This window comes from Coccidioides immitis (genome assembly GCF_000149335.2).
Source record: "Coccidioides immitis RS genomic scaffold supercont3.3, whole genome shotgun sequence".
NCBI lineage: Eukaryota > Fungi > Ascomycota > Eurotiomycetes > Onygenales > Onygenaceae > Coccidioides > Coccidioides immitis.
In genome coordinates, this window is record NW_004504308.1 from 1,738,134 (window position 1) to 1,760,280 (window position 22,147).

The following is a 22,147-nucleotide window of genomic DNA, read 5'->3' on the forward strand; positions in this document are numbered from 1 at the left end:
GATCGGGACGTAAATGGACTCCATATCGTACAGCACATAGATACAATCGCGCCTATGATTGCGTAAAATAGAGATGGTTTCAAAATCACCTTTGCGCCTTTCACCTTCGCCATATCCATGGAATATACAAAAAGGCCCAAATATTTCCACCCATGCAAAGAAATCCCCAACAGATTAGAGAAGGGCGGTTGGGAACCATGACTCCTCAGAGGAGTTCCTAGAGTTCCCTTTTCTTTTTTAAAAAAAAAAAAAAAAAAGGAAAAGATTATCATTATCGAACCTCGCCCACAACCCCCTTCGCCCCTAATCTGCCGACCAATCCCGCCTTTAGCCTATAATGCCTCTCGATCATGTCCGGGCCGATCCCCTCCCTGTCCCTCATACCGAGAATCTGCTTTATGGTGACGACGTCGAGGAATTGACGGCCCGCGTGGCTCTGTTTGCCGAAGGACTCGAGTTCTTGTTCGGCGAATTTGGCGAGGTTGGAGCGGGCGGAGAGGATTTGGATGGCGGGGTTGGGGGGAGAGGGGGTTGCGGAAAAGGAAGAGGTGGAAGAGGAGGAGGAGCTGCTGCTGATGCTAGTGCTGGTGGTGGTGGCGGGCGGACGATTGAAGGTGCTGGAGTGAGAGAGGGTTGGGTTGGGGATTACGGGGCCTATCGAGCGGAGGGAGGCGGCGAAGTGTGGGTCGCGGGCGTCGAGGTCGATTGCTGTTGAGTGTTAGATTGTTCGTTATTTTTCGGGGGCTTCGGGGGGTGGGTAGGGGTTGAAGTCGGGGAGTCTGGTGTGTCTATGTTTGTGTATACCTTCGGTTTTTGTCCGGCTGGCCTGTTCTTTGGAGTGGTAGACTGGTCCCGCTTTTCTTTTCGGGGCGGTGGGTTCTTGGGCATGTGAGGTGGTTGTTGATGGGGAAGGCTGTTTGGGATACTGTCGTCTGGTGGCCGCTGAGGCTGCGGCCCGAGCGGGTTTTGATGCTGACGCGCCCATGTTATGTGAATGTCGCGGGCCAGGAGGGTGGTGTGCCGTTGCGGTGCTTGCAAGAATGGCTGGCGGAATGGTCGGCGGAGAAATTGCTTGGATTCCGCGATTCATTATTCGTGCGAGATGTGATTGGTCCGGAGCTCGCAAGCCACTACGGGATAGCAATGGAGCTATTTGGGCATTGCAACCAAGCCGACGACAGGAACACAACACCTCTGCTCTCGTTCTGAAATCTTGCTCGAACATGCTCTGGAGATACAAGTGCATGGAAATCATCCATATGGTAAATTCAATCTACACCCCTCCCCAGCACTTTTGAAGCCTATTTCCGAGGGTATAACTGTAAGAGAAAACGCAAAGCCAATAATTTACATGATCTCCGCATTAAAAAAAAAAAAAAAAAAAAAAAAAAGCGCAGAGCATTCCACAACCGTCTCCTATTATCGTAGGCCGGCTAACCGCCTTTCCTGAACCTCGCTGAGAGCACGACTGCCGCTGAGAACAGCCACTCCACCCACAGCCAGGACGACGGGGAGAGTCTGGAAAAGGTTCCAGCAGGTATAATACATAAAGAACACGGCCTCTAAGCCAAATATCGACGCCACGAATATAGAATGGGAAATAGGCGAGGATTTTAGAGCCATTGGCAATTGATTGAGGTTCACACCCAGGTACATCCACTATATTCTTAGTTCAGTAGATGCGCTTTCACGCAGGACCATGCGGTACCACTTACCAAACCTGCCAGCACGGGCAAAGATGCGAGGACGGCGATAATAAATGCAAGAGAAATAACTATAGGCGGGCTCTTGGGGTCCGTCTTGAAGATATGATGGATCTCATCAAGCTTCCCATATCTGAGAGTATTTGGAGTCGGGAGTGCATCGTTCGGGTCTCGCTTGATCAAAAGACGAAATACCGGACTGTTGTATCCCGGGGCAGAACCAAACGAAGCAATTACCAAATTTGCATCAAGCGGGTTCTCGGATTTCAGCAGCTGGACAGGAAGGTCTTTGTGCGTCTAGATTAACCGCCATTTAGTCGCCTAGTTCCGAGATCGGGAGATGGCCCAAATACTAACCAGTTCCAGCCTTGCTTTTCCACTATCTTTGATCGTTAGCGGGTAGGAAATATCCAGATTCGATGCGGTGTCTTTTAGGAGAAGGAAAGCCTGATGGGGTTTCTTCGCGGTGCGGCCTTCTTGGGCTGTGAGGAAGAGCTTCAACGTGTCAGCTTTTCCCAACGTAACCGGCTTCGACAGTGGCTTCTTGTCCGAGAATCTACGCAAGAGCGTTAACATGATCCCAAGAGAAAATCCGCGGGGGAGTCTGACTTCTCTTTCAGCCCTCCGCCAACGCCAGCACCTTTCTGTTGAATTGACAGCGTGGCGTCACCAAATCCCCAGCTCGCCGCGGCCAAAGAAGGTGGAAACGCAGAAAGGGCCAAAAGGCCGAATTGAACTAGCGTGCTAAAATGCATTCTCGAGTCTGTTGTGACGACAACCCGACAAACCCCCAGGAAATCGTGGCCGCAATGGACAGGCCTAGCTAGCACTTCACGACGCCAGACTCCCAGGCGATACAGAGCTCCGGCGTTGCGCTTGCGTAACTGGGCTGTAAGTTACGGTAACCCAAATACAAAGTTTACCAGCTTTACATACACGTACTCCAGCCCTAAGCTAGTCCAATACGGGGTTAGCGCATCCGAGACAAGTGAAAGTTGAGATCTTCAATTTTTATGCCATGATATGCTAGAGGAGTGATCTAACCATACACTGGCCCTTATTAGGGGCCATATGCGCCGCTCAAAGCCCATTCTATCTTTCATCTAGCTCTTACTCCATTGATGACCCCAGAATACCTATGCACATGAATGATCTCACCTCAGTTGCATCGCGCAATGGGAGCAGTACTAGCTCTGTGCAATTTGTCAAGGGCTTGCTCCAATCCAGCCGCGCGGTCGCGTTGACATCCCTAGATTGACCTGGGAGTCTAATATTATAATGCTACAAGTTGCCCTTGAAATCAAGCCTAGCACGAAATCCTAAAGTCTCTCGTCGGTTCTTGGGAGCTTGGCTCAAGCTTCACTTGACACTCACATTGATGAGAGTCTGTACTTTGCCCATATTCTTGCGATTTGGGAATGCTACTATTGATCAGGCTATCAAATAAATCACCCACTCAACAATGACTGAAAAGAATACCATTCCATTGATAGCCAAATAGGCCAAAAGAGCTTCAAATTCACATAGTATCCGTCAAAAGGCAATATTGAGCGGAACATCCCATTGAACTTCCTTATAGCCTAATACCAACATATTCACTAACACAATAAGATAAGCATCATTCATACATGCTGAATTGGCAGCTGAATGAATAAATACCATCAGAATGGCCTATTAAGCAGTGTGCTACTGCCCTCGAGGGCTATATCAAGCTTTAGCGCTCTCCCTTCTCTCGTTTCTTTCTCTTTTTGCTTCGAGCCTTGACCCCCTCCCACTTCATGCTCACTTCAAAAAGCCACAGACTCTCTTCTCATCCTCCTTTCACTTTTTAAAAATAAATAAATAAAAATGGTCCGAGCCTCGACTCGAATAAGAAAGCCCTCCCAGCGGGCCAGGGAGGCCGGTTACACCTCGGCTCCCCATAGCCAGGTAGCCGAGAAAAGGGAGCTGGCGAAGCGAAAGACAACCCCGAAGCCACGAAAGCCGCGGGCGGCAAGTGGCAAGGGAAAGGGGAAGCAGAAAGAAGGTGTGTGTGTCTCACATATCAACTAGATAACGCCCATCTTTTTTCTTAAATCAGAAAAACGAAACCTAACAGTTTTCCTCCTTCTATACAGAGGTGGTCGAAAGACCAGTTTTTTTAACGGTCCTCAGAGAAGAGGACGAGCGGGCGGTTTGCCTGCTGCTTGAGCTGGCCTCGGCAGCATTGGCTCCGGATTTCAAACCGGAGGTGGAGGTGGATTTGGAGGCCCGCCGAAGGGCGTTTTACGCCAAACTTCAGAATTAGGCGTGGTATGTGAATCAACTTAAACCAAGTCCTGGTTCTGAGCTAACTTATAAAAGCAGGCGTTGGGCGGTTGGGGGTTGGTGTTTCGGAGGACGGGCGGGTGGGCGGCCAGGTCCTAGAGGATCCTGTGTTGTGCTTTTATTTCCTGCTTCTTTCATTTTGTTTGGTGGGGGTTTGGTGCAATTTGTTTATCACAATGCATGAATATGGTTTGTGTTTATTTTCTTATGCATGCCTCAAAGGCATCTTAAGTATGTTGACTTGAAGTCGGAATCAACGGTGAATTGGCCTTAAACGAGAACTCCTGCTCCCTTCTCCATACTCCTGTAGTCACGCCTTGGGATTCTCCAGACGTGAGCATCCAGTTCAAAGGGGTGCGCTTCAGAAAAAAGGCAGCCGAATAGAAAGTCAGAGTGAGAAAAATCATTACAACGTAGAAATACCCTGGCGGGCCAGAGACGAGAAATCATGCTTCAACAGAGATTCCCATAGGAGAAGAGACAACTGTACATATATTTGCAGTCATATGTACCAGAAGACAGACATCATGCTATCCTCTTTCAAAAGGACGCCCCGAAAACTGTTCTGGGATTCGAATAGCGACACAAAACCTCCAATGACGGGCCAGGAAAGCGGGCAGAACAAGAAAAACAGGCACAAGCGCACCAGAGACGTTGAGAAAACAGCTACTGATGTAAAAGAACAGCCGAATTGAGGATCTATGCCGAAGGATAGAATTTTTTGCCGCCGACGTTGCGAGAACGATGGTTAAAGAGACATTTTGAAAGTGGTCGCCGAGCTAACTAAACTAGTTAGTTTAAGTTAGCTTGGTGTGTCGGGGAATCCAAAGCTCCGGGAATTCGGGGCCAGGAAAGACAATTGCATCACAAAAAAAGAGTAACAGCGTGAAAGACAAGGAAACGTGCCACAAAACCAACCTCCAGAGGAGAACTCCCGTGCAGGAAACCCATCCCGGGGGATTACATTTGTATCCTCGCACCCGGCACACTATAATATCCTTTCCACTCTCTGCGCCGCCAACTCCTCGGCACCACACTGCGTCACTTGCGTGCCCTTCCCCCTCCGCTCCGCCCGCCGAAGATCCCAGCGCTACAATTCCAGACGTAATGCCAGCGACTTCCACACCACCCAAGACGCCAGCATCCAAACTGGCGTCCTCAATATCCAAATCACGACAGGTCCTCCCTGACCCAACTAATAGCTTCAAGCCCGGCGCAAGGCAGTCCTCTCCCACAGTACGAAATTTCGATCAAATCACAAGGATCGGAGCCCAGCGGAGCATGCCAGCCCAGTCAAGGCAACAAGCGGCGGCGCAGGATATCCGTAATTCAAAGCCATATAAAAGTTTTGCGAGAAGGTGTGTGATAGTTTGACATATAGAGGCATTTGTCTCCCGATTTTTCTTACTCCCAACAGACGAGCGGCTAATCTAAGGCGTTTCTTTCACGGACTAGATGGACAGCAACGATCGTCGCATTACCTATTCTGTTATATACAAGCTACGCGTTGTACGAAAGAGGTGAGAATGCTATATTCCATCCTCTCGCAGCTCAGTGGGCAAACGCTAACCCAGTGCCTTCTGTGCAGTATTCTATGATAAAGAGCCTCGAAGTCTACCGGGAGTGAACGCCTTTCCACAGCCGGAATCGTCAAATCAACCTTCTGACTTCATGCCCCAATCTGCGACAAGCAACGACAGCTCTACGCCCTAATTCTTGGTCTTTGTATTATATATTTCTTCCTCGCTATTAAAAAGTGCTTGCTCCATTGTTATTTTTATGAGGATTCGAGTATAGAAATACCCCCCTTGGCTTCTATGTTAGCGACTTCATATCCTCGCTCTTATTAAGGCGCTATTGCCCGCATGTGTATATAGGGATTGGGCTTGGTCTATAAGGCGACTTTGGTGTTCGGTGGCTGATGTGTATGTGTGACGCTCCTCTCCTATGTTGCATTTTTCAACTCCTCGAATTCGATTTACCTTTTCATCCATGTCACCAATAGCTTTGATATGCTCTTGGCAGTTAAGATGTTATCAGAAACATGCCGGAAGCACTTGACAAACAGTGGAAAAGCTGGGAGGTCATATGCTGATCAAAGCATTTCTATCGTAGTATTTCCATTATCAGATGAGATATGTGTAACCATATTAATTGAAAAGAAAACCGTATCATCCCTTGTCGCAATACCTCATTCGCCCCGCTTAGTCCTTGTTCATGTCATCTATCATAATTACATCATCAAGTCGTTCCCAAAATTCACCCATTCCTATCAAAAGGTCCCGAAGTAAAAAGAAACACCAAAAAAGAAACATTTCACTCCCCCTTAACTATTACCCGATTTCTTAATAAAGCATCTGTCCCACATTCCCCTGCTCGCTGCATAGCTCAGCCCCTTAACAAAATCATTAAGCTCGCACCGGCCTAATGAGTCCACGTTACACCCATGGAGCGGATAAACACGATCATTTAGCAAGATTCTCACAAACTCGTCATCCTTCCTTGGCGACCAGTCACACTTCATCTTCTCAACGTAAGCCCTACCGGCAAACGGGACCGTCCACGACGCAGAAAATCCGTCCGACTCTACGGGGGTCCGGATGCGGTCAAGGGGGAGTGGTCCCGTGCTATTGAACAGTCCCAAGGCCGTGAAGATCGTTATCATAGTGTTATCATGGCTGAAGTCTGCGTAGAGAGTGGCGTTTAGCGGGAAGGTGGTCGGGTTAGAGGTAAGAGTGCGGTTGGTGGAAGTCGAGTCATTGACGGGGGTGTTTGTGAGACGGGCTATGAGTTCGTTGGTGAATCCCATGCCTTGCTCAGCACCGAGCGGGCTGCCTGGCCCATATCTGTAATATTTCCCAAGAGACTGGTAGTAGTCATAGTCAACCCATTCGCCTGGAGTGAAGAGTTGGCAGAATGGAGATAGTTTGCTCGCGTCGGGCGTCAACATCACGGTGTGGAAGGAGCACATATCCATGAGATAGATCACATCTGTGACCGTAATATTGGCGCCAGGGAGGTGAGTTTTCACACGCTCAAGGATTGGAGGGGCAAATAGGTCCACGAATTTATTCTGCTTCTCTTTTCCTGAATTATCCTGTTCGAAGTTTTCGCATAAAGAGTGGTCAAGTGTATTGTTACTCGACTCTCCTTCAGGGATGATCAAGTTGACGATAGGGGGTCTATCCTTCTCGACACCATCAGGATCAAGGACCAAGGACTTCTGGAATCCTTGAATAAATCTCTCTGCTGACTTGATCACCCTCGGAGACCCGGCAGCTCGAACGAACGGTCGTATCTCCTTCGCCAGACCCCTATAGCGATCGTAGAATTTTGCCCCAGAATTGAAGAGTTGGGTGTTCCCGAATTCTGTCATATCATCACTCTTCAGCGTATACTCAAAGTTTTTCAGGAACTTGAAGTCGTCCTCATAAGACTTGCTAGTTTCCTTGATCCGATCAAAGAGTTTTGCGTAGAGCTCGGTTTTCTTCTTCGTGGGATACCTTGCTCCATGCCGGGACAGGACTTGGGCAAAAGTAATAGTGCACCCAGACGGTACATCCGGAGAGATGGGAGACTTGGACTTCAGAGAAGAATAGGGGGAATATTGGCCCCAGAGCTGAGCAAACGGCTGGTTGCACTGGTATCCGAGCTTGAAACTAGTGCATTTAAGATCTCGTCTCCGAAACACTCGTCCATGGAGGCTGCCGTTGAATCAGTCAGCACCAGTAGCCTCACTTGACCAACTGACCTCCCCCTGATTTACAAGTGGGTAGCTGTGGTTGGAATGGGAACGAAATGAACCTCAGGGAGAAGAAAGGAAAGCAGAATACATACAACGGCGCAAAAATCCCGCCAAAAAGAACCAGAAGCATCAGAGTTGTGACGACGGTGACCAGGTTCAGTTTGAGAAGCGTGGCCAAAGTACTCTTCTTGCCAAGCTTCGAAGTAATGCCGCGTCCCCCGTGCACTGAATTGTTAGATGCAGGCAAGACGTCGGCGGGATGAGAACCCAGGCCAATTGACTCTTCATCATCCCGATGCGACAGCAAGGCCGTACGATCACCAGCTTGTTCCATCGTGAGAAAGAGTTCTTGACTTTTTGAGCGCGGATCAACTTCAATTAGGAGGTGAATCCGGGAGCCTTCCACGATGGAATTTCTTCCAAAAAAAACACCGTACGGTAAAAAGTGAAAAAAAATGCTCAAAAGAGCGGGGGTATCATCAAAAGCAACCAAAAAACAAAAGAAAGGAAATTAAAATGTGAAAGGGAACGGGATGTGCGGATAACTATACTGTCACCTGCCAGCCATTAACCAAAAAACCATCAATATCAAGAAACCCAGGGAAAGGTCAGACACAAAAAAAATAAAAGTTACACAAATATTAAAATAAACGGCTCTGCTCCGGGATCCTACAACCCTTATCCCAAGCCCAAAGGAACGACGAGGGCTCGCCGGTCACCCGCACCACGCGAGTGACAAGGGAGCGTGAAGCCAGGCACAGAGAGGGCGCGCGAGAGAGATAATAGCGCGGTGCTGGCTCGGGCAAGTACTGATGATGCTGGTGGCTGTTCAATTGACGCAGCCACGTTCGCCCCTGATTGGCTAATTGGCGCCCCCCGGAGCACGTGGCCCTGTCGGCAGCTGGTACAATTAGATAAGCACAACTGAGGATCTCCCGAGAGCCGCACCAGCAGCCATTGACAGCGAAGGAAGGATGGGCACGTTGTCCCGGGGAAGAGGGGGTGTGTGCGGGCGACACAGGCACGGCTGCGCGGCGACTCAAGGCGGGAAGCAAGCCGTGAGACCAGAACTTCTGTTGCCGTGAGCCAGTGGTGAATTTCACCGTTGCTTCGTGGTCTGTGTCATAGATCAGGAGGGGAGAAATAACATACGTCCAGAAGCTCAGTAGTGGATGTGGGCTAAATATAAAAATAAAATAAATAACGGGGGGGGAGGGTATATTTAAATGAAGGAAACAGAATCGGCAATTGACGAAAAGAGAGAAATGCTGGGGATATAAATAAATTTATTGCCAGGTGGCAGGCGGATTTTGAGAGCAACCCTCAAACAAAAGGCGTGACAGCCAACAGAAAATGCTTGGCCTTCCTTGACAAGGCTTGTACTCCCAAGGCCACAATTCACAAGTCGCTGTCGGCTAGCTTCATGGTGTCAGGGCGGGCACCCAGCCTTCCACAGCATCGTTCGCAGTGGGTTGGGCTTCACTATCTACATACTTTCTCCTCGAAAGTCGCTGTTGGGCTGGATTGACTTTCTCCCCCCGGATTTGGGACCTCGAACGCTCCTGATACAGAAACAACAGGAACAACTAGTCAGCTAGAAAGTTCCGGCTTTTCTTTTCTTTTTCTTTTTCTTTTTCTTTTTCTTTTTCTTTTTCTTTTTCTTTTCTTTTCTTTTTCTTTTCTTTTCCTTTCCTTTTCTTTTTTCCCCCCCTACCTGGCATAGAACTTAATTCCTCTATTTTCTTGTCCCATGTTCAGGCAGGAGAATTGATTGAAAATCTCCATTTCCTGTTTCCACCAGATCCATGCTGCTATTTACAAACCATATCAAGCTCTACGCTTCAGATACCATCTACCAGACACAAAAATAGTGGTCAAAATTTAGGCTCTATAGATCTCCATCTGTCGCCGATGTTTCTTCCAGATACCCTAATTGCGATCTTGTGTTTCTCAAAATTCCCTTTTCACTGCAATTCTATTGAATATCTCGTCGGCGGATCGGCCCGCCCAGACAAGTCCAAGAATCGTGTTGAATGTGCAAGCGTTCGGCAAGGAGTGCTCTTTGCGAGCCTCTACCCCATTTCAATTCTTCCTTAACCATTCGTTAACGTGTTTCTTTTTCATCGAGTGGCTGGGAAAGGAATTCTTTTTCGCCTTCAGCAAGGCTGTTTTGTCAGTTCTAATTCTGACTTGCATACTCACTTGGGACATTTGGCAGCATCACACAGTGCTCTGGTTCCCACCCTTACAACTGACAGCCAATTTTTTTTTTTTTTTTTTTATAAAAAAAAAAAAACACTACTTTTTAAAACCTTCTTTGATATCCTGTCAATGGCTTAATTCAGGACGCAGTCCTCCAATGATGCATCCTGGCTGGTAAAGCTTTGGTGTCATTGAGATGAGCAGGTCTCCCAGCAGCCTACGTACGTTTCAATCTTATCAGCATCTAGCGAAGCTGAGTTTATCACAGGCACCCGGCACGCTATCACCCATGAATTCATCTACAATCAAAATGATATTTCGTACATCCACTTCTTCTTTGCGATTACGTGGTCTGCGGACAGAACACTCGAATCCTAGGCTTGGGCTACAAATAAGGACGTGCTGGGGCCACCAGGAACTCGAGACCACTCCGATTGTGTCCTCAGAAAACGGCGTAGCCGCCTTGGCAAGGTGCAGAGCAAGAGGCGAAGCAAAACAGTGGATGATTGGCAGCAATGATGTATGGTGTGTGTTGCGGCGTTTACTCCTGTGGTATTGTCGGGTAGAAAAAGACGAGACCCGTCTGCCATGAGGTAGATACCTCTTCTATTCTAACTGTCTATCGTTACTCCTCACTCCCTCACAACTGTATTTGCCTCGAACTGTGTATTCCCGACTTCCCTCCCGGACACTTAGCCAACGATGTTTAGAGCATGCCAAATCATTAAGCATGTTACTACCTCTCTCGGAAAACAAATCGCCGTTGCATACGTCACGAAGACCGATACTTGGGAACGCGCATTTCTTTCGCAGACCGTCCAAAACGAGTTTCTTGTAGTAGCAGAAAAGTACAATGATACTCTGAACCGAAACAGTCAAAGTGGCCATGAAGTGAGTTCTCTGTCCGACGGTTATAGCCACTTCTCTTACACTTGACTAGGGAGCCGAAACATCCGAGCCGGAACATCCGAGCCAGAAGTACTTGGCATCATCACAAGTAATATCTCATTTGCATAAAGCCTTGCACACACAGCGAGCATAGGGAGCCACGAAGTAGGTTGAGTTACATGGGTAGGTTTCTTAGGGGGGTGGGTTGCGAAGTAGAAAGGGCCATGATAGCGCGCGTAGGAATTTGGAGCGGGAATATGGCGAGGAGACGACTAGGGAAGCTTTATAGTTAGTTAACTAGTTACATCAAGGGATTTCAGGCCGCTTACCTAAGATGTCTAACGCGATGGAGGAAGCCAACTTCGTGAAACGTTCACTGAATCAAACCTGAGAAACAATTCGCGTCGTCAACAGTAGTTTCTGCTGACGAAAAAAAAAGACTGGCCTTTCACACTTTCGAGTCACTCGGCGTGATCAATCAGAAGGAACGCGAATATGTCACCTCCACCCACTGAATTGATAGGTGCTGCTGGACGCCGCTATCTCTTCAAGCAACTGATTCAGGAGAGACCGCATCTCGGCCGCGTCTGGTTGGCAACGTGCGGCCATGCCCGCTCCCTCGTGTAGCAGGTCAACTGACAGTGTTCCAGATCCGGACAAGACAAATTTATCTTAAAAGATATCCCAAAGCCCATTTTCTCGAGCCTCAATGAGGACATACGCCCGCGACTTCGTGAAAGCCAGTTTTTACGATTACCATATGACACCATTTCGGATCAGCGGATATTCGTGTACAAGTACATGAATGATGACATTCTGACTCTTGTTAGAAATCAAATACCCATTCAAGCCCGGAAGCAGATTCTTAAAGCCACATTACGTGGGATTGCTGAGCTGCACAGCCATGACATTGTCCACTTAGGTGATGCGAAGTGAGCACTCTTCAGTTGCCTAACCTAGACCTAATCCCCTCTAGATATCAAACCTGACAATATCATGGTTAACTATCGTGGTACTGGTCCAGAGACTATTGTTGAGCAGGTTCAGCTCATTGATCTCGAAAACGCAGCCTATCTCCCTAAAGGGAGGTGCATTAAAGGGATGTTACCTGGCAATGATAGCTGGCGTAGTCCAGAGGGTTACTTTAAGGGAGAGCTTAACAAGCCTACTGACATCTTTTCCTTCGCAGCTGTGGTAGGTTGTCCCACTTGAGAGTGGGCTCTAGCTAATTTACTCAGTGCATCTACGCTATGCTTGGCCAAGTTATCTTCGGAGCTGATGACGATTTGCGGAAACATGAATCACAAGGTGCATTCCCTCATATCATTCGCCTGCAACGTCAAGTCTCCTTTTTTTGAGACCGAGAAGGATTGAACGGGCTCATGAAGCACGTTGGAGATGAGGAAGTCAACTGCCAAGTCATAGGATGTCTCTGGGATGATCGAGTGGCAGAGTAGCATCCCTACAAACCTTTTTCAGACTGGCCGAACGTCGATGATGACAACTTCAAGGACCTTATCCGGAGAATGACGAACTTGGATCCTCGGAAGCGTGCAACAGCGCGTGAAGTGTTGGCGCATTCCTGGTTTGCTGATTGCGACATTGATTAAGCCCCTTGAATATGATAGTCCCCGGAATATTGCTAGCATCGGACGGCCTGCTCCCTGTCTTCTATATCGCCCATTCTCCCTCACCAACCCTTCCCTATCCCTTAACTCTTGTAAACACAGCTTCCCTGCTCCCTAGACAAAGTCTCTTTTTATTCGACAACAAGACTTGGAACGTTTCTACCTTTGGATAGACGCTGCTTTCCTAGCTGTCCCTTTCCAGTTATGCAGTTTGAAGTGGCTCGAGCGAGCAAAAAGGGAATATATTTGAAAAAGAGGATGGCGAATTGTCAGCGCAATAAATAATAATTTCGTTTCAGAGATATTGTAACATTTTCTGCTGGCAATGTAAAGCTCCAGAGTTCGGGTCCATAACTGCGGACACTAACACAAGACTCTCGCCCAGGCGTATTAATTAGTTGAGCGTCCAAAGTACGCTCAAATATCCTGCTGCTCCTGATTTTCAACCCTCCGTGCTCCTAATCTTCTCTCATAGTAATTTAGCTGTTGAATTAGGCTCTGATCACCCTGATCCTGCTGCTCCTCGTACAAGTGAAGCGTTTTTACCAGGTCTATAGCCTCCGAAGTGTTAATCTGAGGAAGAACTTCCATATTTACCTCATCCTCCTCAATTTCAGCAGTATCTAATTAGAGGCCCTCAAACCTTAAAATTACCTTTTGGGTGGCATTTTTAACTCGATATAACGAATTATAAAGGAAATTTTTGAAGATATTTAACGAATATTTGTATGAGGATTTAATTTTGGAAAGGATTTTTGTTCGTTATAGCGAGGGTTTACTGTATTAAGAGATAATAACTTAATCAGAACAGTGGCTCCACCATGGATCCACCATTGCCTGAACTTCCCCGATTCCGGTAAGGACCTGAGGTCGCCCTGGCGATCGCCATCAACAACAGTGAGCTCATCTCACTAGAAGTTGATCTGCACACACCATTGTACTGTGTATGTGTAGTGCGGAGTATACGTACCCCGCGCTCCGTACAGAAATCTTATCCAAGATTGCATTAGTGCTCTGCACACAAGGAGGCCGGATTGACGACTACTTGCTCCGGCCGAATATGGTCACCGTCCACCCAGTTCACCATCTCTCTACGGAGTAAGATGGCCAAAAAGGTCCTTGGCTCCGGCTTTCAGGTTGAGAAATGTCCTCGCGTCTTCCAAAAGTAAACACCAACTGCCCTCTACTGTTTTACGTGCTAATATGCACCCAGTCCATCCGAGTACTATACACACACAATTTAAAGCCATATCCATGTTCCTAGCTACTCGACATCTGAGTTGAGAGCCATCAACGCCGGAAAAATCTAGTCGCCTACAGCTTCGAATCTCCAAGGTACCCATTCGCTTTGAGCCATGATTCGACGTCCTCCCTATCGCGTTGCAGCCAACCAGTCTTCGCACGGACGGAATCCAAGCTTTGCTCCAGAGATCGGTCGAAACCCTATTCATCATTGTCAGATATTAAAGTCCAGCAAGGCCCTCCCTAGATAGCAAAGAGGAAACACTCACCTTCTGGTCCTTATCCTTGAAGAACTCTTGCACATCATTTAATTGCTCCTCGGTGCACAAGCTAGCAGTGCAGAGCTGTACGACGGTGCTAAGCATGGTGAACGTAGGTGGCAGCCTCTTAACCACGGTCTCCCAGTTGGCCTTCAACCATTCCCATCGCGCAACGATGCTGGGGGCATGAATTCGAACGCCAGAAAGTGGCATATAGATATCCTGCACCCTAACTTCATCCGAAAGAGCCAGCGCAAGGGTTCGCTGCACCAGTTCTGGTTGTTGAGCACTTCCCAAGGAACGAAGCGCTGTATTCTTCTCGGTGGACGTAGGGGCATTTCTGTATCGATCAAGGATGACATTGTATTCTTCCTCTCCACCATTGCGGAGAACAAGGTCAAAGACGCTTCCGCGAAGATTAGGGTGAATAGCCGAATAGTCCCCAGCAGAGAACCGACTGAACATATCCTTGGCAGCGTCAAGGACCTTTTGGTCACCGGCAGCTCCAGCAGCGCCGAACATCAAAGCCTTGAATTGCTGCAAAACGTGGCCATCCTCCTCAGAGAACTCCCAGCCGAGCTGATGTGCCTTAGCGCTGACAAGGTTGCGCTGGAAGGTCTTCAGTGCGTCCTTAACCTGAGCATCCTCGAAAATCCATGCACTGCGAACGGAGCCCAGTCGAGTGAGGATCTCGTTCCACACCACGAATTCCGATTCGCTATCAAATCCTTTGAGTAGGGAAAGGCTGCCTGAAGTCTTCTGGTATCCAGATGATGCAAGCACCCCGGCATCAGCAATCATCCCAGCCCTATCCTCAACGCTGAGAAGCCCCGCCTTGGCAGCCTCGCCCAACTTTTCGAGTCTTTCCGGGGTATAACGGGTTCTGAAGATACTTGAGTGGTCAGCATTGAGTTTGAAGAAATCCAGCTCCGGAAGCTTGATTTCCCGTTCCCGTTCTGCCAACATAACGCTTTCGTCAACACCTTCCTTGCCTTTAAGTCGCAGAACAACCGGGTACACTGTTGCATCTTCTTCCGGCCTGACGTCTCCAGTTCGAAGGAATCGGTTTTGCTTAATGGAAATAGCCTTCTGGTCAGGCTTTTCCTGCACAGTAACGACGGGATATCCGACCTGCTTTGTCCAAACCTCCATAACCGCCTCGATCGGTTTGCCACTCACTTTACTCAGGGCTGCCCACAAGTCCGTCGTTGTTGTGTTGCCATAGGCATGCTTCTTGAGGTACAACCGGATGCCTTCCAGGAACTTCTCTTCGCCCATGTACATGGAAATCATGCGCAGAACGGCAGAGCCCTTAGAGTAAGAGATCGCGTCAAAGATTTGATTGATCTCATCCGCACGCTTGACAGGAACTTCGATGGGATGACTGCTTCTCAAAGAGTCAAGTGCAAGCGCCTGTTGAAGATCGTTCACAACATAGCTCTGCCAAACCTTCCACTCAGGGAAGAACTTGTTGCAGGAGTACCACGACATCCAGGTAGCGAATCCCTCGTTGAGCCATAGGCCGTCCCAGAAGTCCATAGTCACCAAGTTACCGAACCATTGATGAGCAAGCTCGTGCTGGACAGTCTCAGCAATTCTCTCCTTTGTTGCTGCGCCGGTGGTCTTTTCATCGTAGAGTAAATCCACGATACGATAGGTGATCAAGCCCCAGTTCTCCATGGCACCAGCAGCAAAATCAGGGACGGCGACCATGTCCATTTTTGGAAGAGGAAACTCGCTGTCAAACGCTTTCTCATAGAAATTCAGCGTTGTGGCGGCGAGATCTAGGGAGAATCGACCATGCTCGATGTCTTGATCGGGAGTCGCATACACGCGAATGGGGACTCTGAAGGCGTTGGTTTCGATATAGTTGAGCTCACCCACTATGAATGCAACAAGGTATGTCGACATGATCGGTGACTTGTTGAATTTCACGGCCTTTTTTGGACCGCCACTCATCTTGGAATGAACTTCCTCTTCATGAGCCACGTTCATGTTGCTGATGCAAGTTAAGTTCTTGTCCGCGATGAGAGTGATGGTGAATTCAGCCTTCAATGCCGGCTCGTCAAAGCAGGGGAACGCTCGTCGGGCGTCGGTCGCTTCCATCTGAGTAGAAGCCATATACTTTTTATTTCCACTGGCGTCCTTATAGGCACATCGGTAGAAACCAGCCATGTTGTCAGTCAATTTCCCGGTGAAAGTCTGCTTCAACTTGGCTTTAGAGCCTGCGGCGAAGGTCTGGTTGAACTTCACGGTCGCTCTCTGTTTATCCTGGTCCAGCGAAAGCGAAGAGGCAGACACTTCGCTTCCATCGTCCAAGATGATGGTTGACGAATGGATGTCAATGTCCACGGAGTTAAGGGTAACAGAGGTGCTGTCCTCGACGACATCAAGACTGTACAATGGCAGTATATATCAGCATCCATGCAGCAGCAAGAGAAGGAATCTCCGTGGGAAATGCAACGTACTCGATGACCACTGTCCCGTCAAAGGTGAAGGTCTCGAAGTTGGGCTCCAGAGTCAGGTCGTAATGGCGGGGCTTCACGTTAGTAGGGAGAACCTCGCGGTTGGCGGCGATGGAGGCGGCGCCTCCTGCGGCATCGTCTCCCATTGCACGACACATTTTTCGATAGGAGCAGTATCTCTTGAACCGGCGAGATCCAAAGAGGGGAACACGCGGGGTAGCTCTGAGGTGGGGTGAGCTAATCTGGAGGGAAGTAGATCTGGCGCCCACGGAGGTGGAAAGGTATCTGAGACTGGCTCTGGCGGATCGAGTAGCGGCGGATGTAGCTCGATAAGGAATGAGGAGTCGAGGGGTATAGGATTGGGGTTGTTTGACGATATTCACGAGAGAGTGAACATGTCTATGATGGAGGGGTAGCATCGATGCAGCGAAGGAACGACGGACACCGCTAGTTGGTTGCCCGTTAAAACGCCCACACGATCCACAGAGCTAATCCTGCGTAGAGACCGGCAAAAATACGAGCCTTGTCCCCGGTTCTGGCGCGCAGGAATATCCCGATGCCCAAACGCAAACCTAAAGCTACAGAGTGTCGCGCCGAAGACGACAGCTTGCACGCAATGTAGTGACCGGCTACGGCAGACGGAAGCGATGCTGGATAGCTGATGACTAGCTCACCAAGAGGACAACCTGCTCTGCCTATGCAATTACATATGTTCCCTGTTGCCCGCCGGTGGTTTTCTTTGTCTTGCTGGCTTTCTGCACTTCCGAAAGCGGCAACTCGCCAACTTTTCATCAAAGCAGCCGAAGCTGCTTATGTCATCGCATGGTGGCCAATCGCATTCTGCTGCCAAGAGATCAGAGCCTATCCAATCAACGCCCGTTCATTGATGACTAGTCTTGACAGTTGAACAGGAGGAAATTTGATGGAGGAACTCAAATGGATATGCTTGCTATTAATTGCTAAAGCTACCTAATTCTGGAACTATTTGTCGAGCATCTCGTGCGCATGCATGAATTCCAGGCCGGTAGGAATACTCGGTAAATTCATCGCCACATCGACATCTTGAACACCGGATGCAGGTAACTGCGCCGTGGGTGGATGAGCTCTGGCTCAATGGCGATATAAATCTTCAAACCAGCAGGCAGTTTTCCGGAGCCGCACGGTCCTCTACCCTCAGTTTGGCGTAGACTCTGCAGGCCTGCCACATCAAATTTCAAAGTCAATTGGCTACTACCATGATCGTGGTGGTTGCGATTCCGATAAAGGCAGGGATAGACGGCTGGGGTGTAGGTGTACCCAAATTTTCTAGCCATCTACAGTCGAATCAACAACTCCTGCCTAACAATCATATGGCTCTATCGCTGTCTGTTGATGGATGGCCTCCTCCAGTGAGGCGGAAACACCGAGCTGACGGGAAACGGACCATGCGGCTGCAAAAGATACCTTGTTGGGCTCAAGATCTCTATCATCGTAAAATCATATCGTTAGGCAAGCACGCCTCTACCAGCAGTTCGCCGAACAGTGGCATCAGTGGCTGTGACAATAACCAAATTTAAAGAGGGAAGGTCCAGGTAGGGGCTAGGTTTCTATGGCCATAACATTCCGAATGCTTTCTGGCCGTTCGTGAAGGTCCCAGAACAGGTGGCGGATTCGACGAAGAAGATGATTATTGAAGCAAATCAAGGCAAGGATATTAAGGAGAAACAATATTTTGTGATCGCTCTAGTTGGATTGTTCCTCCTTGCATGAGCCCTCAATGTTGTCAATACCGGAAAGCTCCAGTTCCGTGATGGCTTCAAACAAAGTGATGCGTGCATGCACATTTTCTACCATTAGGCAACCAGCAATCCGCTCCAGTGTCTTCGCAGTAGGGCTGTCTTCTACATGTAGAATAGTTCTGACAGAAACTTTCCGTAAGCCCAAGTGTCATTCGATTTACGCACCTCATACGGGAATTCGCTAAGTGATATTCCGTCTCGGATCTCCGGGGCACGCCACCCCTGTGTGATTCCACCAATGCCACTGATGTCGATAAGCACTGCATTTCCATCCGCATCCAGAACAACGTTCGAAGGCTTGATATCCATGGGAGTTTTTCCGGCCATGTGGAAACGGCCTAATGCAGTAGCAATTTGTTTTGGCCACCGTTTCCAGGAATATCCAAGCAGGTGATGTATGTTCAAGGCTCTCTGGATAGAGCCACCACTGTAGAATTCCAGCACAATACCAGTGACTATCAGAGGTTGATCCCTTGTGTTCGATGTCATATAAGGGTTTGCAGATACTGCGATACCGGCTGCTCGTACACGGCGTGCCTCGGAATATTTCATGGTTTTTGAGCTCTTCGCGTATGACCTCCGTGTCATAGGGCTTATAGAGGGGCCGGTTCACAATCTTGAGAATATATGGCGTTTTGCTGTTGACGTTGAGGACTTGGAAGACTCCGTCCGTGATTTCAAACGAGTTTTCTGGCACTGTAGTCTATGAGCCTGACAAAGTTTCGGAATTCTTTGCGAACGTTTCTTTTTCAAGGTCCTATGTTTTACTGTCGGTTCATTCTGTAAGTTGTGAACCTCTTTTATCCACCACTTTGAGTCTCTCGAATGGTAAACCAAAGTCTGCGAGCGAATGTTAGCCTCAAGTTTTCCATCTATAAGATAGTCCTCATTTTCGCTATATGACTTGAAAATCGAAGTCAGCAATCTCAGTTTACAATGACAGGACTGACAAGTTATGAAGTACAGCCCTGAGCACAGTGGCATGATGCAAAAGAGGGTGCTCTGTGCGGAGTACGGAGTGTTCAGCTGTGTTAGGTAATCCAACCCATAGCAGAAATGGGGAGGATTTGTAAACCATAGATCCACTAGTCCTGATATGTTTACATCGGAATATATGTTTATCTGAATCCACAGTTGTTTGGAAGTTTAAAAATATATATGTTCTGAATTTGGAAACATAGCTTCCAATCCTTAACATAGAAATCAGGAAATGTTGAAACCCCTGATCAATAAATATATCTAGGAATGTTTGGGATACCTTTTTGGGTTTATAAATGTGGAGGGAAACCATTATAGTATAGAAATCATTATAGTATAGTTACCCCAGCAGACACTGGAGAGAGAAATTGGATTTCAACTAATATGTAATACTATATACATCAAACCACCCAATCCATCTATAAAAAGAAAACACTCCAAGTACAGTTGAGAAAGATAGTCAGCAGAGCAGAATCTAGTTTGAGTCTTTCAGAATCTTTACTGACAGATATAGTGTAAAGGCTTGATTTGTGAATTGCAGGTAGACCAATTATATGAATCTCATCCCAATTCACCTGCAAAATCAGCAAATTTAGTACTCTCTTTGTGCTGAATTTCATAAGCAGAGAATATAGCAAAAAAAACCCTTCAGCTGCTGCCCTGGTTGTGAATGAATATACATCTTATTTGTCTGATCTTGATGCTCAATGCACAAGTATACTCAACCAGATTATTGAGTTTCAATGTAGTGCAATGCACATCTTTATTAAATATAAAGATTAGCTTTTAAAACAATCAGATTAGAGTTGAATCTCTGTCAAGCATATGTTAATATGCCCAATCACTGCTGTATGAAAGTTGGAGCTTTTGCAAAAAGAAATATGTAACTGGTAGTTCAGAAAGCTGTGTGCTTTGTAAATCAAGCAATTCTATAACTTTACAGCTAGCTGGTAGTTAGCAGTAGGCATTGATTAAGATATGAAAGAGGGTGATAGCATATGAGTCATCAGCTTCATCAGCATTCTCATTATCATCTTGTTGCTTATTGTGTTCCAATCACATAAAATCTTGCATGAGAATCAGATATTCACAATAAAGTTGCTTCATCTAGCTGGTGATATAGAGTTTCAATTCCATAAGAGCCTCATCAAGAGTCAAGAATATAGTGCATTTGAAGCTCTTATAAATTAGTAAAATCTTTTCAATATCATACTTGTTGGTTTGCTGCACAAATACTTTATATTCACAGTATTTATTCTTCTCAATCAGTATATTGCAGTTATTTAGCACAGCATACTTCTTTGCCTGGTTAGTATAGTGCACCTCAATATGCATGTTTGGTCAGTGTTTCAAAGCATGTAATATCTTATCTGCTTTCAGAGCAATACTGATGGTGTTGATTGAAATATTCTCTGTCAGGGGTGTAATAATCTGATTGAATACTGGTGAATTCTGTTATAATCTTAGTATTTATACTGTCTGACTAGCCAACTGTGATGCTTCAGCAGCTATAATAGTAGTATCTATCACTTTCTGAAGTATAGTTCAGGCATTGGCAACCACACTTTTAAGTTCATTATACCCAACAGATATCTGAGAAGTTAATAGTGAATTATTTCTTGCAATAGCACCAAAGATTTTAGCAAGCAACAAACACAGAATATCAGAATCAATTAACTGTTCATTAAAGAAGTTATAGAGAGCCTGCTGAACAACAGTCTAAATCCAGTCAGACTTTAGAGCAAAGCAGAGTATAATTAGAATCACAATTGAAGCTTGAGTATGTTTCTGAATTTGATAGAACTTCAGATAAATAATTAGAAACTGCAGTCAGGCCCAGCATCTTCAAAATAGAAATTTCTGTAGAATTTGGCAGTATTTCTTCTGCCCCTCAGATATCAATATATGTGATATCAATAATGTATGTGCAATTTTGGACAGGTCTGAAAATTCACTATAACAGGGGTCAGAGAGAAAAAATGTCACCAGATTCAGTACTGGATAGATCTTCAAAACTGGAGAACTTTTCTTAATTAATTTATAGGTCTTCCACAGTGCTTCTTACTTCTGAACAGTCCACTTCATCTCACTTTTAGCCTGCAAATTGAGTAACTGATAATGATATCAGCCATGTTTCACCAAGTTGAAATTTATATTGAATCTCTCTGCATCAGAGACAGTATAGCTCTGACAGAAGACTGTTGTAGTAGAGTATTTAATTTCAGCATTATTATTTTGCTGTGGCATGTTATCAAGATAAGTAATACAAGAAGCAATGACTCTGACAGTTTCTTCACTATAATGTCAAATTCTCTTTCAACTACTTGTAAACCAGGAGCCAATGCCTCTACAATATCAGAAAAATTTGTAGCATGAGACCTAAGAGTAATTATATATACATTGTTTTATCATCTTTTTTTGGAATCATTAAGTTCTGCAGGAATTATATAGAAGTCAGTTATATTTTGGTACATGTTCTGATATAGATCAAATTCATCAATAAACAGCTGGAAGAGAATGAATATAGTTCTCTTGATAGAGTCATCTGGGCAGAGCATCTTGATCAGTATATTTCTTCTGTATGCTGTGATTTCCAGTTCACCCTGGAGTGGAGTGCTAAGTTGGAGCTCTTGTACAGATAATGTGTCATGAATTGTATTCATCACTCACTATACAAAGAGCTCATTTGTTTCTGAGGGTTTGTAGCTACCCAATCCATTAAAGATATAGTCAAGATGGACATCTAGTCAGGCTAGAATATTGTCTTCATGTATAATGTGAGTTTCCTGATCTTCCAGTAAGAGCAGCTTGTTCAGGCAAAGCAGAGATCTCAGAGAATGAATTCTTTTATCAAAGCTGTTGGCAGTAATAGTGTACTGAATAATAAGAACAATTTCACCAGATTTTGTGCAGGCCAGTTTCTGATTCCAACTCACAAATTAAATTCTTCT

The 22,147-nt window shown here is 46.7% G+C and overlaps 11 protein-coding genes across 11 annotated transcripts; 6 read left to right on the forward strand and 5 right to left on the reverse strand.

Moving 5' to 3' along the window:
* Window positions 1-10: 10 nt before the first annotated feature.
* Window positions 11-1,090, reverse strand: CIMG_08294 (uncharacterized protein; the record flags this gene model as incomplete). The annotated part of the gene is made up of 2 exons (XM_001241130.2): window positions 11-708; window positions 805-1,090. 2 exons carry the CDS (start codon window positions 1,088-1,090, stop codon window positions 272-274), a joined length of 723 nt encoding a protein of 240 aa, XP_001241131.1. The 3' UTR covers window positions 11-271.
* A 329-nt stretch (window positions 1,091-1,419) lies between these two features.
* On the reverse strand, window positions 1,420-2,495 carry CIMG_08293 (oligosaccharyltransferase subunit ribophorin II; the record flags this gene model as incomplete). Its single annotated transcript, XM_001241129.2, has 4 exons — window positions 2,313-2,495; window positions 2,061-2,259; window positions 1,716-2,000; window positions 1,420-1,659 (listed from the first exon to the last, which is right to left on the reverse strand). The coding sequence occupies exons 1-4, from the start codon at window positions 2,456-2,458 to the stop codon at window positions 1,420-1,422; spliced, it is 870 nt and encodes a 289-aa protein (XP_001241130.2). The 5' UTR covers window positions 2,459-2,495.
* A 1,056-nt stretch (window positions 2,496-3,551) lies between these two features.
* On the forward strand, window positions 3,552-3,990 carry CIMG_08292 (uncharacterized protein; the record flags this gene model as incomplete). Its single annotated transcript, XM_001241128.1, has 2 exons — window positions 3,552-3,729; window positions 3,821-3,990. The coding sequence occupies 2 exons, from the start codon at window positions 3,552-3,554 to the stop codon at window positions 3,988-3,990; spliced, it is 348 nt and encodes a 115-aa protein (XP_001241129.1).
* A 928-nt stretch (window positions 3,991-4,918) lies between these two features.
* Window positions 4,919-5,975, forward strand: CIMG_08291 (uncharacterized protein). The gene is made up of 3 exons (XM_001241127.2): window positions 4,919-5,368; window positions 5,466-5,530; window positions 5,599-5,975. Exons 1-3 carry the CDS (start codon window positions 5,118-5,120, stop codon window positions 5,721-5,723), a joined length of 441 nt encoding a protein of 146 aa, XP_001241128.2. The 5' UTR covers window positions 4,919-5,117; the 3' UTR covers window positions 5,724-5,975.
* A 131-nt stretch (window positions 5,976-6,106) lies between these two features.
* Window positions 6,107-8,153, reverse strand: CIMG_08290 (phytase). Its single transcript, XM_001241126.2, has 2 exons — window positions 7,848-8,153; window positions 6,107-7,714 (listed from the first exon to the last, which is right to left on the reverse strand). The coding sequence occupies exons 1-2, from the start codon at window positions 8,087-8,089 to the stop codon at window positions 6,337-6,339; spliced, it is 1,620 nt and encodes a 539-aa protein (XP_001241127.2). The 5' UTR covers window positions 8,090-8,153; the 3' UTR covers window positions 6,107-6,336.
* Window positions 8,154-9,765: 1,612 nt separating this feature from the next.
* On the forward strand, window positions 9,766-10,603 carry CIMG_13241 (uncharacterized protein). Its single transcript, XM_004445006.1, has 2 exons — window positions 9,766-10,178; window positions 10,226-10,603. The coding sequence occupies exon 2, from the start codon at window positions 10,247-10,249 to the stop codon at window positions 10,547-10,549; it is 303 nt and encodes a 100-aa protein (XP_004445063.1). The 5' UTR covers window positions 9,766-10,178; window positions 10,226-10,246; the 3' UTR covers window positions 10,550-10,603.
* A 56-nt stretch (window positions 10,604-10,659) lies between these two features.
* Window positions 10,660-10,999, forward strand: CIMG_13242 (uncharacterized protein; the record flags this gene model as incomplete). The annotated part of the gene is made up of 2 exons (XM_004445007.1): window positions 10,660-10,848; window positions 10,898-10,999. 2 exons carry the CDS (start codon window positions 10,660-10,662, stop codon window positions 10,997-10,999), a joined length of 291 nt encoding a protein of 96 aa, XP_004445064.1.
* A 233-nt stretch (window positions 11,000-11,232) lies between these two features.
* Window positions 11,233-12,219, forward strand: CIMG_08289 (serine/threonine protein kinase). Its single transcript, XM_001241125.2, has 4 exons — window positions 11,233-11,444; window positions 11,496-11,767; window positions 11,822-12,039; window positions 12,084-12,219. The coding sequence occupies exons 1-4, from the start codon at window positions 11,341-11,343 to the stop codon at window positions 12,201-12,203; spliced, it is 714 nt and encodes a 237-aa protein (XP_001241126.1). The 5' UTR covers window positions 11,233-11,340; the 3' UTR covers window positions 12,204-12,219.
* Window positions 12,220-13,774: 1,555 nt separating this feature from the next.
* On the reverse strand, window positions 13,775-17,165 carry CIMG_08288 (aminopeptidase). The gene is made up of 3 exons (XM_001241124.2): window positions 16,444-17,165; window positions 13,985-16,370; window positions 13,775-13,916 (listed from the first exon to the last, which is right to left on the reverse strand). The coding sequence occupies exons 1-3, from the start codon at window positions 16,857-16,859 to the stop codon at window positions 13,788-13,790; spliced, it is 2,931 nt and encodes a 976-aa protein (XP_001241125.1). The 5' UTR covers window positions 16,860-17,165; the 3' UTR covers window positions 13,775-13,787.
* A 510-nt stretch (window positions 17,166-17,675) lies between these two features.
* Window positions 17,676-17,996, forward strand: CIMG_13243 (uncharacterized protein; the record flags this gene model as incomplete). The annotated part of the gene is made up of 1 exon (XM_004445008.1): window positions 17,676-17,996. The coding sequence occupies one exon, from the start codon at window positions 17,676-17,678 to the stop codon at window positions 17,994-17,996; it is 321 nt and encodes a 106-aa protein (XP_004445065.1).
* Window positions 17,997-18,162: 166 nt separating this feature from the next.
* On the reverse strand, window positions 18,163-18,806 carry CIMG_08287 (protein kinase; the record flags this gene model as incomplete). Its single annotated transcript, XM_001241123.2, has 2 exons — window positions 18,163-18,320; window positions 18,380-18,806. 2 exons carry the CDS (start codon window positions 18,804-18,806, stop codon window positions 18,163-18,165), a joined length of 585 nt encoding a protein of 194 aa, XP_001241124.2.
* Window positions 18,807-22,147: the final 3,341 nt, after the last annotated feature.

Coding starts and splice junctions, on each gene's coding strand:
- CIMG_13241 (XM_004445006.1), top strand. CDS start 10,247: ATGAATTCATCTACAATCAAAATGATATTTCGTACATCCACTTCTTCT.
- CIMG_08288 (XM_001241124.2), bottom strand. CDS start 16,859: ATGCTACCCCTCCATCATAGACATGTTCACTCTCTCGTGAATATCGTC. Junction 16,371..16,443: donor GACGGGACAGTGGTCATCGA/GTACGTTGCATT, acceptor GCCATTGTACAG/TCTTGATGTCGTCGAGGACA. Junction 13,917..13,984: donor TCAAGGATAAGGACCAGAAG/GTGAGTGTTTCC, acceptor AATGATGAATAG/GGTTTCGACCGATCTCTGGA.
- CIMG_08290 (XM_001241126.2), bottom strand. CDS start 8,089: ATGGAACAAGCTGGTGATCGTACGGCCTTGCTGTCGCATCGGGATGAT. Junction 7,715..7,847: donor GGCGGGATTTTTGCGCCGTT/GTATGTATTCTG, acceptor ATTCAACGGCAG/CCTCCATGGACGAGTGTTTC.
- CIMG_08289 (XM_001241125.2), top strand. CDS start 11,341: ATGTCACCTCCACCCACTGAATTGATAGGTGCTGCTGGACGCCGCTAT. Junction 11,768..11,821: donor CCATGACATTGTCCACTTAG/GTGATGCGAAGT, acceptor AATCCCCTCTAG/ATATCAAACCTGACAATATC. Junction 12,040..12,083: donor TCTTTTCCTTCGCAGCTGTG/GTAGGTTGTCCC, acceptor TAATTTACTCAG/TGCATCTACGCTATGCTTGG.
- CIMG_08291 (XM_001241127.2), top strand. CDS start 5,118: ATGCCAGCGACTTCCACACCACCCAAGACGCCAGCATCCAAACTGGCG. Junction 5,369..5,465: donor TATAAAAGTTTTGCGAGAAG/GTGTGTGATAGT, acceptor TTCACGGACTAG/ATGGACAGCAACGATCGTCG. Junction 5,531..5,598: donor CTACGCGTTGTACGAAAGAG/GTGAGAATGCTA, acceptor CCTTCTGTGCAG/TATTCTATGATAAAGAGCCT.